Genomic DNA, 16,156 nt, shown 5'->3' on the forward strand with positions numbered 1-16,156 from the left:
TCCTTCCTCTTCTCCTCCTTCCTCTTCTCCTCCTCCCTCTTCTCCTCCTCCTTCTCTTTCTCCTCCATCTTCTTCCTTTTCTCCTTCTCCTCCTTCTCCCTCTCCTTTTGCCTCCTCTCCTTTGCTTTGCTTTCCTTTGCTTTCCTTTGCTTTCCTTTGCTTTCCTTTGCTTTCCTTTGCTTTCCTTTGCTTTCCTTTGCTTTCCTTTGCTTTCCTTTCCTTTCCTTTCCTTTCCTTTCCTTTCCTTTCCTTTCCTTTCCTTTCCTTTCCTTTCCTTTCCTTTCCTTTCCTTTCTCCTCCTCCCCCTCTTCCTTCTTCTCTCTCTCTCTCCCTCTCCCTGTGTATGACTGTGTATGTATGTATGTGTCTGTCTGTCTTTCTGTCCATCTGTATCCTCTTTTTTTTCTTTTAGAGAGAGAGAGAATATTTTTTTTAATGTTTATGCATTTTTGAGAGACAGAGAGAGACAGTGCGAGTGGGGGAGGTGCAGAGAGAGAGGGAGACACAGAATCCAAAGCAGCCTCCAGGCGCTGAGCTGTCAGCACAGAGCCCAGCCTGGGGCTTGAACCCACAAACTGCAAGATCATGACCTGAGCTGAAGTCAGATACTTAACTGACTGAGCCACCCAGGCACCCCTCCTCTACTCTTCTTATAAGGACATCAGTCATTGGATTTAGGGCCCACCCAATCCAGTACAAACTTACCTTAACCAATTACAGCTGCAGTGACCCTCTTTCCAAATAAGATCCCATTCTGAGGTTCTGGGAGGACCTGGATTTTGCAGGGTCATTATTCAAACCAGAAAGGGGGTGAGAGTGTTCTGGGCAGAGGGAGTAGCCAGTGTGGAAGGAGCCCGGAGCATCACCCTTGGGGGGAATACTCATTGCTCGGTGTGACTCCAGAACAGAGTATGGGGTAGGACTTGTGGGGACCTGGGCATGAGAAAGAAGGGAGTACCTCATCATGAAGGGCCTTGAGTCCAAGAAAAGAGTCTGGACATTATTCTCAGGGCCCTAGAGAGCAAAGAAAGGGTTTCACACAAGGGAGGGTGCACAAGGATTTGGTTTGGGATAGAGAAATAAGAGAGGCTGATATTTGTTGAGTGCTTGGTGCCAGACCTTTTTTTTTTTTTTTTAATGTTTACTTATTTATTTTGAGAGAGAGAGAGAGAGCAAGTGCATGTGCATGCATGAGAGTGTGGGAGGAGGAGGGACAGAGAGAGAGGGAGAGAGAATCCCAAGGAGGCTCTACACTGTCAGTGCGGAGCCCCACCCGGGGGTCAATCTCACGAACTGTGAGATCATGACCTGAGCCAAAGTTAAGAACCACATGTTTAACTCGCTGAGCCACCAAGCTGCCCCAGATAGTAAGGAAGTTTCCCGTCAGAGATGGGCACACACATTCTTCCTGCTCTTTCTCTCCCACTTCCTGCCTGACAGCTTAGTGAAATCCTCAGATCCCTAAGAAAAGGGTAAAACTGATCACCCTGAGACCTGTACTGCTTGCACTCCCAAAAACCAACCTGTAACTAACAGCCTGGCATTTTTATTTCTGGAAGTCGCTGCCCCTTCTCCAACCTTGTTTGTCTTGGGCTGCCCGAGAGTGAACACCGTCCAAATCGGATTTGACATCAGTGCATCCCTGAGGCCAATGGGGCCTCTGTGTGCCACCCCTGGAGCCTTGGCCTCTTCTTAACCTGCTTTCTAAAAATTCACCGCCTTTCCCTACGTCCCCTTCTTCCTGTTTGGCTTGCGGTTGCCCTGCTGTGTTTTCTCTACCTCCAGGACTCGTGTTTGCTCCTGGTGTGCAGACTTGGTGGCTGGACACTCTGGCCCCGCTTTCCTTTCCAGCGTCAGCTCCTGCTTTTCTGTTCGCTTGCCCTTGGTGAGGAAAGACTGTGAAGAAATGGAGTGCAGTTCTGTGCATGTGGACGGGCACAACAGCCTGGACCGATCCAGGTGGACGCACATGACAGCTTCTTGCTTCTGAGTTACTCGTCTGCTGTCTTAGGATGGAATGTCTCACTGGGAGAACACGGCCACCTGGTTGTCTTGAGCTCCTCTGCTCGTGCACAGCACCTGTTAGTTTGTAAGTGCCATCAGAGCACTGCTCAGGTTTGCATTGCACAGCAACCCTGTGTGAAGTGTGAATGAGAGATTATCACAGGTTTACCATGTACCAGGCACTGAGTGTGCCTTTCCACGTCTAACCTCTCTCTCTATGGATGTTTTTGACCGAGTTTTTTGGAGGAGATGATTGTGATTGAGAGATTCATTCCTTTGTCTAAGATTGCCCAGCTTATATGTGGTAGTATGAGAGTTAAAGTCTTTCTGACCCTTAGTCTTTGTTTGCCTCTGTGTTATACTATTCCAGGTATTGCTAATTCCAAAGTACAGATGAGTAAACTGAAGGTCCCTAGGGGAATCTGAGAAATTCAAGCTCAAACACAATGAGTAAACTGGAATTCAGAACCTATTTCCTATTTCCTCCATGCCTGGAGCCTGTCCCCAGTTTCCTGTTCTCTACTCCTTTCTCAGGAAGGAAAGGGAAGGCTCTAGGGACATAGAACTGGCCAGACTCCTGCCTGTAACATCCCCTGAGCTGTTCCTATGTTTGAGGTGGGGGGTCCCCTCAGCCTTTCAGGAGCCCGGCATGGGGATATTTGTTTCACTAGGTCAGTGGTACAGTAAACCCTCGAATACTGAGATTCTCTTTTGGCCAAATGTTCACAGTGAAAATCTGATCTGTAACAGAAGCCACATGGTTGGTGGCTCAGCTGAGGCTGGAGGACACTGAGGTCCGGGCACCCAGGGAGAACCAGAGCTGCTGGCCTGGGATCGTATCATATGGCAAGGCCAGGGGTTAAAGAATCGCTGGATCATTAGGCTAAAGGTACTTTCGAGCTCAGCCCCCATCAACATGGGGCAAGGGAGATGGGTGGTATTCCTCTGTACGACCTTGCGGAAGTTTCCTGTGCTGGGAAACCTATACCTGGAATTGCCTAGGCAGTTTGAGGAGGCATATGTGAGGCTGGGCAGGGGCTAATCAGGCCTTTGATGCCCCTGTCCCTTCTCACTCCAAGCAGAACCATGTCGCCATGTTGAGGTTAGTTTGAATCTCAGTTGCACTACCTTGCATAATGGACCTCCTGGCTCTGTGCCTCAGTTTCCTTACCTGACGTAGGACAAAGATGCCTAGCATGCACATTTGTGCCAAGGTGAATGCCAGAGCACGTGCAAAGTGTTTGGGCCAGATTAAGAAGGATTTGGGGGCCTCCAGGCAAATATTGCAGAATAGGCATTCAGGTGCAGAAGGTCAAGCTGTTTATTCACTCCTCCTTAAAATTAAGGAGGATTCATTTACGTTAAATCTACCCTGGCTGAATGCTGTTGACAGCAGCAGCAGCTAACCTTAGTCTGTGAGCAGCTGCCGTGCACCCTCCCCACAGCACTACATACACACATCTTAGTTAGCCTCACGATGACCCAATGAGCTGACACTGTGACACTGCCCTTGTTTAAGCAGTCACGAAGCCAAGGCTCTGAAAGAGAAAGTGACCTAGTCAAGGACATAGCCTCAAAGTAGTAGAATCTGGACTAAAACTGTCCCTCTGAGGACAGCTCTTAGCCACTATGGCCAACGATGCTGGAGGGTTTTGGAGACAAAGCATGTGCCTTCCTGCCTTCCAGGAGCTCCTGCTGTGGATTTAGATTTAGGAGCTGATCCAGGGCTGCAGGGGGTGACCTGGGAGGGTGGTTTAGATGCAGTGGAGGCAGGGATGGGCGGTAGTGGTTGTAGGTGGACAGTTGGTTAGGCCTTATCTTTCCCAGGGATCTGGGATCTGACCACAGGGTCGAAGTCTCATAAACGGGGTGGGCGGATGGGGCTGCGGATGAAGGGCCTGCACTGGCAGGGGCCTGACCCTCACAGCCAGTGAAATGCCCAGAGGTAAATAGAAGATAGGCAAAGAGATTTCCCCAAGGTCATAATTGACAAAAGTGAAAAGCTTTACTGAAGAGGCATCCTCAAGACGTGCCCATCGACTCCTGGATTTGAAGATCGTGTTTTCCTTTTCCCTTCTCAGGATCTGCTCTCTGTGCACCCTCTCCATTGTTCCCGATTTCTCCTCCCCTCCCTTTGGTCAGTGAGAACCACTATGCAGTCCAATAGCCAGTGGCTCTGCAATGAAGACCTGGGTTCAGATCCCTGCTTTACCACGTCCTTGCTTTTTGTACCCAGGTGGACCTAGGATCAAAAGCTATGTGACTTCAAGCAGGTTCTTTAACCTTTCTGAACCACATTTTCCTCATTTCATCTATAGAACAGACGCTATCATCCCGATCACATTAGATTGTGTTGAAGATCAAAGAACAAGAAGGAAAAGCAATAAGGAGAGGGCCTGCTATTATTTCATCAAGTGTTCTTTCTGCCTCCTCTCTCTTTGCACTGCCTGTTGCTCTTATCTCTTTCCTTCATTTTCCTCCTCCCCCACCTTCCTTTGTCTCCTCCCTCTCTTATCTGTAATGGAAAAACTGACAAGTAATACCCTGTCAAAAGAGTCTTCTAGACACAGAGCAATCACTGTTGTATGTTTTATGGAGGGAAAAAGGATCTATGTTTACTTGGGGGGGGGGCTGCAAATGTGATGAACCCATTTTATATGCACCCATATATACATATGTGCATATATGTACGTATATACATACACACATACACATAAATACAATAGAGTTATTTGGTTTGTGTGCTTGTGCGTAAGTTCTGACGCCCAGAGAAAGCTCCCTGAGCATTCCATAGTAGCTCAGCTGTACCTACATGCCTGGCCACTTCTTAGCCCGCGTTCCCACCCACTTGTCCCTTCCATGGAGGTGATGAATTCCAGCTTACTGAACCGAGGTCCTTGCAAAAAGAACACGATAACGTTCCCGTCCGGCAGGAGACTAGCCTAGTGCTTTTAGTGAATAGTATCCTTCTTGGCTTAACTGGGTATGCTTAACGGCAGTCATGCCCCACCCCAATCATGTATTTAGCATTAACATCTGTCGTCTTTGTTAGACATTATACAAATAGTTGTCGGAAGTCATCCTTGCCTTCAGTGAGATCATAGTCAAGGAAGAGCAATCAACCACATGGGTGTGGTTGGAAGGATGTAGGCTTTAGAGCTAAAACAAAAAAAAAAAATGAAACCAAACAGCCAAAAATGAGGCTCAGCTTTTGCTCTACTGTTCACCATGAGTTTCCAAGTCTCTGGATTTCTCCCCCCTCTCTCCCAAACAGTGAGGATGATCCTTCCCAACCCCATGAATTACCCCCAGGGATTCGACGCAGGGACCTGTAGCCCCCCAGACACAAAGCACAGTATGTAAGGAAGAAAAGCAGGGTAACTGAGGGAGCTACTCCATCCATTGCAGATGTTCCTGGCACGTGGTGAATACAGTGGAGTGAATAGAATGCCCACTGTCCCCTCCAGTTCTTGGCAGGTGCCATCGGGGATACAGACATGCTTGTGAGTAACCCTGCTCTTAAGGAACTCACAGAGCAGGGTATTTTGCGAGTCTTGTGAATCATGTAAGATATGTCTATAAACATCGTAATCTGTTCCAGGGCAAGGTATGGTATGCAGACTCTGGAATATTTGCTAGTTGGATGTATTAAAGAAAAATAAGCTTCAGTTTGCCTTAATGCTCTGATTAAAGGAGCCCTAGAAAGGTGTGGTTTTTTTTTCATTTATTCATTCAACAGATATTTATGAGGCGCCTAGTTTGTCCCAGGCCCCTTACTGGGAATCACGTATCAGAAGGAAGTACAGACCGTGCAGAATTATGTTTGATTTAATAATGTTGTCTCATATTTGTAGCAGGTTGGAAGAAAGGGTACTACTGTCTCTTGATCCCTAAGTGGACTCATTCTAGAGATAAGGAAGCAAAGCTTAGAGAACGTGAGCAAATGTCCTGGGGTCACTCAGCTGATGGGAGGCAGAGTCGAGGTTCAGCTACTCACCTGTGTGAAGCCATAGCCTTGACTCTTCTCCGCGTTTAGTCATCTGCTTGCTCTGACATGACCATTATCTATCTCATTTGCTCCCCATGGCAACCTGATGAAGAAGGAAAGGCAGGGATTCTTACTCATCCTCCTAGATGTGAAAAGCAAGGCTCAGAGAAGTCAAGCGTTTTGCCCAAGGTCACACAGCTTGTTGGCGAGAAAGCCAAGTTTGGAAGTGACATCTCTCTGGCTTTCAAGCAGCGGCTAGGGGTTCCTGCCGCTTTGGGAACCACGCCCAGGGATCTGCGCTGAGTCTGGTGGACAGGGAGACCCCGCTGGCCCCGTAGCCCAAAGAGCACTGGCCCATTTTCTTGTCCTTCTGCTCTTCTGCTCCAGGGTGGCCTCATCGCACTGCTGCTCCTGCTGCTGGTGTTCACTGTGGCACTGTATGCCCAGCGGCGCTGGCAGAAACGTCGCCGCATCCCCCAGAAGAGCGCCAGCACAGAAGCCACTCACGAGATTCACTACATCCCATCAGTGCTGCTGGGACCCCAGGCCCGGGAAAGCTTCCGCTCCTCTCGGCTACAGGCTCACAATTCTGTCATTGGAGTGCCCATCCGGGAGACCCCCATCCTAGATGACTATGACTATGAGGAGGAGGAGGACCTACCCCGCCGGGCCAACCACGTCTCCCGCGAGGGTGAGTTTGGCAGCCAGGTGACGCACACCCTGGACAGTCTGGGCCGGCCGGGAGAAGAGAAGGGGGACTTTGAGAAGAAAGGTGAGTCCTCCTTGTTGTATCCCACCTTCCAGGGGATGTTCTGGGGAGCTGGGAAGAGGCACAGGAGCTGGGCGGTTGGGGACACAGGTGGTGTCTTCAGGGCTGAGCCACTTTGGATTCATGGGCAATCATCAGACTTTGTCTTCTCTAGTTCTTTAGCAGTGATGGGAGAAAGAAAGAAAAAAAAAAAAAAAAGAGTCCGTGTTCTTGGAATTGAGTTTTGACGAGCACGAGAAGTTACCTAGTTCAATATCTCTCCATTGTCTCTTGATTACTTCCCTTGATGGCCTTCTCACTACTCTGGTGGGAAGTCTCCTCATTTTCACACACTACTATTAGAAAGTTTTTTCCTTACATTGAATTGAAATCTCTTTTCTCTGGGCTTTCATGTCCACAAAGAAAATGAATCTGATTTCCTTCTTTAAGGCAGCTCTTGGAAAATTTGACTGCAGAAAAAAAAGGAGCGCTGTACCTTCTGGAAATCAATCTGAATAATCCCAGTTTCTTCAGCCAGTCTCATATGACATAGTTTCAGACGTTTCAGCATCCTGGTCACTGTCCTCTAGGTGGAGAGTCTGACTTTTCGTGTCCTAGAATGTAACACCAGCACTAACAGACCTCTTCCTCAAGGTGGGAATACTCCTGTGCCAAGCCAAATGGGACTCTCACCTCCCTCTTGCCAGCTGGTATGCTTCTGTTGATGAGATCACATTTGTTTTGCACCACTATTGCTGGGTCATACTGAGATTTTTTGGTGACTGAAACCTCTCACACTTTTTGATATATGCTGTTGCAAAGACACATTTCCCAGAAGTTGGAAGACAATTGATTATTTAGACATGAGCATAGAATGTGTTCTCTTTAGTAAGTGTCTATGGCACGAGTTTGTTTATAGATGGGATTTGGCTCTTTTCCTATAAATGCTGCAAGCGAACCATTCTCCTCTTTCCTCCTCATTGTCTCTGTGATGCTGTTAAAGGCTTGGCCTGGAGACCCCCGTTCTGACACCGACCCACTGCTTTTGGTGAGTTGAGGGGAGCCCTCGCTGCTTGGGCCAGCACCGGAGCTCTGAGCTCCACATCCTTCTTCTCTCCTTCCAGGGCCCTTCCTCTTGGACCCGTCTTCTGTTGTGCTCAGTGGACTGATAAGGACATTAAGGGTGTCTTGCACGGAGACATTTTGTCAAGCCTAGAACCCTGCAGAGAGGGGAGAGTGAGACAGTAGGGGAGAACACAGGGTTTGGTGTCACCTGGACCTGGGTTCAAATCCTGCCTCCTTTATTTACTGGGTGACTTTGGAAAAATAGGAATTCAGCCCTCCGAATCTCAGTTTCCTCATGGAAGGGTTCGGGAAGGATTCAATATAAAAATAAAATGTGTGCAAAATACGTACCCCAGGGCCTGGCACGTGGTAGAGGTTGAATCCCCGAGAGCTGTGTTTGTAGACCTCAGGCCCCTGCTCTTAGCCAGGCTTCCAGAGTGTTCTTAACCCAGGCCCAGTATTCATCCCCAGTCTCCTTATATGTTCTAGCCTGGGGTATTTCCCTTGTCCTCCATGGTCACTCCTGTCTCTGAACTGTTCGTTTACTGGCATTCCCTTCCCCCTGCCTCCAGGAAGTGGAGATGAGCTAATTAAATTAAACCCCACTCCTCAGTTCACTGGTGAAATGGCCTTGGACAAAACTCTTCGCCACCTGGAAGGCCATGCCTTCGCCTCACCTGTTTTTGTCTGATCCACGTTATTTTTTAAAGTAATTAATTTTTTTTAATGTTTATTTTTGAGAGAGTGAGCGAGCGTGAGCGGGGGAGGGGCAGAGAGAGAGAGAGGACACAGAATCTGAAGCAGGCTCCAGGCTCTGAGCTGTCAGCACAGAGCCCGACGCAGGGCTTGAACTCACAAACCACGAGATCATGACCTGAGCCAAAGTGGGACGCTCGACCGACGGAGCCACCCAGGAGCCCAAACAATTAATTTTTTTAATGTTTATTTTTGAGAGAGAGGGAGAGAGAGTGAGTGTGAGTGGGGGGGGGGAGGGGCAGAGAGAGCGGGAGACACAGAATCTGAAGCAGGTTCCAGGCTCCGAGCTGTCAGCACAGAGCCCGACGCGGGGCTCCGACCCACGCACCGTGAGATCGTGACCTGAGTTGAAGTCGGACGCTTAACCGACTGAGCCACCCAGGTGCCCCTTGTTTTAAACAATTAAAAGAATTTTTTTTTTTTCAAACCCTGCCTAGGCATTAAAACAAAGTACAGTTTGAAATACCACACAGCCCCTTCATCACTGTATCCAGCCACCCTTCCATCCGTTAAGGGTGGGCGAGGAAGAAATCTAGGCAAGATGGAAGTGAAGGGCACACTTTTCCTGACTGTGCCCAGCATGCTGGTCGCCCTGCCTGACTGTCAGGAGGGGGCTGCTCGGGGCTGTTCTTGCAACACTGTGGTCCCCAAGCACCTGCTCCTCCTTGTCTGGACAGGAGAGGGATGGCTCCCCTGGCAGGTTGTAGAAGATCTAACAGCAGCTCAGACAGGTGAGCTCTCTTTGCCTCAGGCAGCCCTTGGGAGAGAACTGTGAGGTGCTGTCTTTCATGAGGTGACCGGGGAGCAGCCACGGGCTTTGTCCAGAGTGGACAACTATTCGGAGGCTGGGCAACCTAGACAAAAGTAATCCCGTAGCCCTTTTGAAGTCATACTGCCAAAGGCTGATCCCAGCTGCATGTTTGCTGCGTAGCATTTGCCTATAAATTCAAACTCCTTCACTATTCTCAAGCGCTGTCAGCCTGCTTTTCAGCTTGGACTTGTAGAGAATAGAGAGGACACTCTGGAGCGCAGAGGGAGGAAGTTTCATTACCAAGGGGCCGCTGCTTGGGTTTCCAGACCCCAAGAGCGGTGTCCTGAGCAGGCCTGACGTTCAGCCGGTACACGCCCGTGTGGCCACACCCTTTGTTACATATTGAACTTCTGTGTCAGTTGGTAAGTAGCTCCCTGTTCTGAGTTCCCCCCGCCGCGCCCTTCTGCTTCCTGGCCATGCCAGCACCCCCTCCAAGAATCCTCCTGAAGCTCCCACCATCCAGGAACAGGGGTGGCTTTAGGGTACCTCCCCGGTGTGATGGCGGGTGCCCTGTCTTGCTAGTTGGTGCCTCTGCCTTAGAAATGCTCAGGAATTTTGCATATCATTGCTGATACACCTTAGCACATTGCTGCTGCGGATTTAATCACGTCAGTATGTGAATGCTTAGCACTGTGTTTGGTACATAACGGAAACTTGATAGATTTCAATTCCAGTTCTCCTTATCCATCCTGAAATTTATGTTTCTCTTCCCTGAATATTATGCATGAAAGCTCAAGGAAATTAAGGTAACAGATTTATCACCTTATCAAGGGATAGGGTAGGGGATGGCTGAATGGGTATTGGGTTTTCTTAATTTGGTTTTATTATTGTGGAAAAAGAATGCATACTGTTTCTAATGGAAGGAAGGGAAGGAAGGAGAGAGAAGGTAATAGAAACAGAGACCTTTACTTAGCTATATAACCTCTGTTTTGAGAACTTTCCTTGAATTATGCCATTTCCACCAGTAACCCTGTGAGTTGTGTACTAATGTTGCTCCCATCCTACAGAGCAGGAGATTAAGGCGAAGAGGGGCTGAGTAACCCGTCCAACGTCACACAGCAGGAAAGTGACTGAGCCAGGTTAAAATTCCAGCACTAGAACTGTCTCGATAAGGGGCAGAGCAGGGGTATGGATACACCTCCCACGCTGAGTTTCATGGTCTTGAAAGGCACTAAGCTGTTGCAATCCCAGGGACAGCTAAAGCACAGCAACCATGAACTTGCTTCGTCCACAAATCAGGGAAGAAAAATATATAATTAACATCTGTTCTTGGAGGCAGGAAGCTGCTACAGAGTAAATCTGGACTTCTGGATTGGCTTCTAGCAGAGACTTTGCAACAGAGAGATCCCATTTTTTAGTGTTTTGAGAGGCTCCCAAGGGTACAGGGGACTCGCATTTGTTGTCAATAGAGCACTCTAGGGTGACAGAGAACTGGAAAGCTGTTTATTAACTTACCCTCCTAATGCCCCGAGGCAAATGCCATGTAAATGTCATTGTTGTGTAGTGCTTTCTAAAATTTCAGAGCTCTTTGTACTCAGCACCTCATTCAAATGCCTTGATGTTCAAACCCTCAGCTTCACTCCTGCCCACATCTTAACTTCCCTTTCCTACCCTCAGCCATTCTTTACACAGCGGCGGCTCTGTTATGATCCTTCTGGTCACAGCGTTTCATGCTGAAAGTTTTTCCTGAGCTCTCACTGCTATTGACCTCAGCTTCCATACTCCAGCCAATGGCCTCCTCTCTGCTCTTCAGTTTTCCTGAGCTTCTTGCACCACAGGTCCTTTGCATAGCCATGATTATGTTTGCCTGGGGGAATCCCAGTCTTTCTTTCCCCAGTCTATCATGGCTGACTCCTTCTCGTCATTCTGGCGTCGGCTTAGTCTCACCTCATCAGACAAAGCTCTTTTCTCTATGTGAGCTTTCTTCTTTTGCCTTCTATCAACTCCCGTTTTTGTTTCTATAATAGTAATATTTAAATTATTTGGGCATTTTAATTAATTGCTTTAATTTTCCCACTGGATTCAGGGTTCCATGAAGTTGTGTACCAGATATGTTTGGTTTATTCTGTGCCTCATGAAGTATCTGGCATACAATATGTGTTGCATCAGTTAGATGGAGGAATGGGTAAATGAGTGGATGGAGAGATGGCTATCTTAGTGCGTTTCCACAGGCTGGTAACTTGCGTGGACTCCTTACTAATCTTTTTCTGACCTGGACCAGCCTTGTTTAGTGTTTTTAAATCAAGGATTTGTTGACTCTTCCCACCCCTTTCATAAGGAAGAAATTAGTCATCAAAATTTGGAGATCATCTCAGTTATGCAAGCTAAAAGTAGCAGAGCCAGAATTTGAACCCAGCAAACCCCAGTAGGCTCTGAACACTATACCACACGCATTAATCCTGTTCATTTATTTGAGCAGGAGAGGTAAGACATGGGCTTAGCTGCTAGCAAGCCAAGTCCCTTGGAGCTGTGTTTATCAAAAATATTGAACACCAGCCACAGCAAGAAATAGATTTTGCACTGAGGCCCCACATGTATAGGTAGGAGGGTGTGTGTGTGTGTGTGTGTGTATCTCTAAAATAAGTTTTGCAAAAGCATACTTATCATTATTACGTGTGGCATGCTCTGATATTTTCTGTTCTTTTTATGTCATCTTTTTAATGCTGGTATGGACCACTGAATTGGTTTCACAGTTGACGAGTGGGTCTTGACCTGAAGTTCAAAGATCTCCTAAACCTTAGAGAGGGTGTATTATATTAGGATCCCCAGGGGCACAGGTCCCTGGTTCCTGCAGGTGCATTTTGCCTGGAGATCTGAAGGAGGAGGATAATTCAAGGTACTCAAGGTGAGGTTTGGGTGGAGGAACTGGGGATGGTACATGAGAGGGTCCTGGCCCACGTGAGGGCTTTATGTCTATTGCCCCTGTGGCCAGCCCATTGGTGTCTTTTACCCAACATGATGGCCCGGGGTCCCATCATCTGTATACTCTCTCTTGAAACTATGTGGCCATTCCTTCCAAAGTCTGCTCTGTATGTTCTGTATGTTCTTTCCTTAGGGGACACTCTCTCTTCCATCCATCCCCCAGCTCCCAGAAATTTCTCCTGCTGTGTTCACTCCCTGAGAAAAACCACCCATCCTTTAAGCCACAGCTCAACACCTTCCTCTTCCCAGGTTCTTGGAGGCTCAGAGGGAGATTGTCCAGGAGCATGAGGAAACTCACTCCCTAACAGCAGCTCCCATTTGGCAGGGTTTTGAGGGTGCTGCCAGGCTCCCTGGGGCACAGAGGAAAGCGGGATGGGCAGAATGGCTTCCACCAGGGCTGAACTGCTTTCAACTGGTTCATACATTGTGGCTCCACATAAGATTATTTTTTTTTAACGTTTTATTTATTTTTGAGACAGAGAGAGACAGAGCATGAACGGGGGAGGGGCAGAGAGAGAGGGAGACACAGAATGGGAAGCAGGCTCCAGGCTCTGAGCCATCAGCCCAGAGCCCGACGCGGGGCTCGAACTCACGGACTGCGAGATCGTGACCTGAGCTGAAGTCGGCCGCTTAACAGACTGAGCCACCCAGGCGCCCCAAGATTATTTTTGAAAGATAGTTTCTTTAGTGTAAAAAGAAAATGTTGGATATGACTTTCTTACACCAATCTGCCCTGGCTTCGTGTTACCGACTGGCTCTCCCCTCTCCTTGTTGAAAGTTCATTTTGGAGTCTGAGTTGCAAAATGGCCCCAAAGGCTGTTTGGTGTACTTTCTGTCTTCTTTACACTTATATCACCTGTCCTAGAGGGAAAGGGGGCTGACGCTTTAGTCTCTGCATCTTTTTTTGGGAGGGTGGATATACTTCCTTCACTACTCAGTCGTTCCTTCATTTACTCATTTGATTGTATTTTTTAAGCAAGTTTTTTAAGTTTCTTTTTATTTATTTTGAGAGAGAGATAGAGAGCAAGCCGGGAGGGGCAGAGAGAGAGGGAGACAGAACCCCAAGCAGACTTTGTGCTATCAGCTCAGAGCCCAACGTGGGGCTCGAACTCACAAACCATGAGATCATTACCTGAGCCGAAATCAAGAGTCGGATGCTTAACCAACTGAGCTACCCAGGTGCCCCTCATTCTCTTATTTAACAGGTGTTTACTGAACACCTACTATGTGCAAGACCTTGCATTTAATGCAGAAGAGACAAAGCACGATGGGAAATCATTTTCTTCTAGAAGCCACAGTTTAGAGGGGTATAAAACAGTAATAGCCGCTTTATTTTATGTAGTCCTTTAACATTTATAGAATGGCTTCATAAACATTATATGATACTCGGTGTGTTACTGAACCCTTTGAGAGACCAAAAACCTTACAGAGCTCAGAGGAATTGAATTGAATCACTCTGCCCCCATGACAAAGAGTAAGTTTGGGGATGAAGCTCTCCTTAAACCCACATCTCTTGAGTTCAAGTTCACGGCTCTCTCTGTCTGGCCATACCGTATTTATCTCTGTAGCATCTTGACTATTGTTTGGCAAAACAACTTGTTACATCCAGACTGCCCTCCCCTCTTCATATTAGGCGTAAAAATGTCTCCTCTTTGGGTGTATTCAAGCCTGGGTAGCTCATGGTTCAGAATACTGTTGCACGATTGGAGATGAGACACAGTAATTCTTTCTAATTCTCAGATTGTAAAATTTGAACTCAATCCGTTTCCATTCTGTTTTCTTATTTGGACTTCTTAGAAAACAAAGTGGGGCAAGATCTGTATTTAAAAAAAAAAAAAAAAAAGGTTCCTTAGAACTGGGCAGCCTGGCAAGTATTCAGAATTGAAAAGTTTTCTTTTTTTTTTAATGTTTGTTTATTTATTTATTTATTTGAGAGAGAGAGAGAGAGAGACAGACAGACAGACAGACAGACAGAGTGCAAGCCGGAGAGGGGCAGAGAGAGAGAGAAAGAAAGACACAGAATCTGAAGAGGCTCCAGGCTCTGAGCTGTCAGCACAGAGCCCGATGCGGGGCTCAAACTCACAAACCATGAGATCACGACCTGAGTCGAAGTCGGACACTTAACCGACTGAGCCACCCAGGCGCCCCTCCTTTTCCTTTGCTTTTAACCCCAGCTGGCCACTTGCAAGGGTGGTAGAACATTCACGTTCTCGCCAATTAATGTTACCACGCAGTGGCATGCATAAGACTGTGGAAGACCAGACTCTGACTCTGCACCAAAGCTTTTTCTGCTTTGATGTGTCAGTCCCCCCGTCGTGGACATTGGCCCTGGTGCCGGAGTGCACAGGCTGGGCAAAGCAGGCGGGAGCCGCTCCTCCAACAGACTGGAGCTTGGCATCCCCAGACAGCCGTCCTCTGAGCTGTCTCCACGCTCTCTAAAATAAGATATAGACAGAGATTTGTCATGGAATCACAAACAGGAATGTCACCAAAGCTGTCACCAGAGCCCCTTAAAATGTCACTTCCCAGCATTAATTGCCACGATAGCAAAACAAACGGGCGTTCTCTGAACATTTGCTCTTCCCCTCCTCCCTCATGATTCTTCCCCTATCTCCCTGTCTCCTCTTTTCTCCCTTCTCCCGCAGAGTCCCCCTCCCCCTTGTCTCCAGGGACACTCTGGGCATTCTGACTTGATTAGACTGTGCCCTGGAGAGGCAGCCCCACCGCACACTGACAGATGTGGGTGAAGGAGGTTTGATAAATGTCAGGGGCTGAGGAGACTGCTCCCTGATTGATCAGAGCTGGAGCAATTTCCCAGCAGTCAGGGGACTCCGTATCTCCCATACAGGCCTCCATTGTAATAGCTGGACATCACCCAGCGGGGGCCTGACTGTCACCAAGAGTCCAGGCAGCTGAGGCTCTCTCTCCTCTAGGATCCCAGCCTGCCTCTGCCTCCCGTATGCTCATCCGCCCCTGGGATGCAATAAATTACCACCCTGATCCACACTTATGGTCATTTTTTTTAATATTTCCTACTTAGCAAAGTTTGTAGGCTCATTGTAGAAAACTTTTGAAAAAGCCTAAATTAGACGTTTTTCATAATGCCTCAGTAGCCACAACTGTTGACAGGGTTTTCCTTTTGTTTCTCTTCTCCTCTTTTGCATATTGAAAGTTGAAAATCTATTATTTTATCTCTTACATTTTTCTGAAATATTATGTCAGAGCATTTCAAACTGCTCATCATTTCATCTTCTGACTGTCTCATAGTTTATTTATTGGTGAACATTTTAGTCACTTCCTTTTTATTCTGTGTTCATTAGCAATAGACATTTGTGGCGTAATATTATTTTCCACTATTCCGTATTATTTTCTCAGGGTATATTCCCAGGAGTGGAATTACTGGGTTAAATGATTTGACTGTTATAAAGTTGTTGATGCATGTTTCACTCAACACCCCCGTGTCAGAAAGTCCCAGTAAACATTTGTTAAATAAGGAAACATTTGTACATCTATTTTTTTATTTATGAATTCAACAAGCTTAAATTAGGTCTGTACTGTGTTAGGCACAGTTTAGGGCACGAAGGATAAAGCAGTGAATAAAATATATATAATTCCGTTTCCATTAAGTTTACGTACTTTTTTTGGGAGAGACAGACAGTGTGAGCAGGGGAGGGGCAGAGAGAGAGAGGGAGAGAGACAATCCCAAGCAGTCTCCCCATTGCCAGCACAGAGCCCAATGTGGGGCTAGAACTCATGAAATCACGGGCTCATGACCTGAGCTGAAACCAAGAGTTGGACCCTCAACTGACTGTGCCACTCAGGTGCCCCTAAGTTTATTTTCAAGTATGGAAAGATGGTAAAT

The 16,156-nt window shown here is 47.4% G+C and overlaps 1 protein-coding gene across 4 annotated transcripts in view; it reads left to right on the forward strand.

Moving 5' to 3' along the window:
• Positions 1-16,156, forward strand: part of ASTN2 (astrotactin 2) — an 885,184-nt gene that overhangs the window by 198,987 nt on the left and 670,041 nt on the right. For all 4 annotated transcript variants that reach the window (XM_058694362.1, XM_058694365.1, XM_058694363.1 and 1 more), the window contains exon 3: positions 6,380-6,764. In XM_058694362.1, coding sequence (XP_058550345.1) covers positions 6,380-6,764 — 385 coding nt within the window. The remainder of the gene's footprint in view (positions 1-6,379; positions 6,765-16,156) is intronic.

This window comes from Neofelis nebulosa, chromosome 12 (assembly GCF_028018385.1).
Source record: "Neofelis nebulosa isolate mNeoNeb1 chromosome 12, mNeoNeb1.pri, whole genome shotgun sequence".
In the NCBI taxonomy this organism is placed as follows: Eukaryota; Metazoa; Chordata; class Mammalia; order Carnivora; family Felidae; genus Neofelis; species Neofelis nebulosa.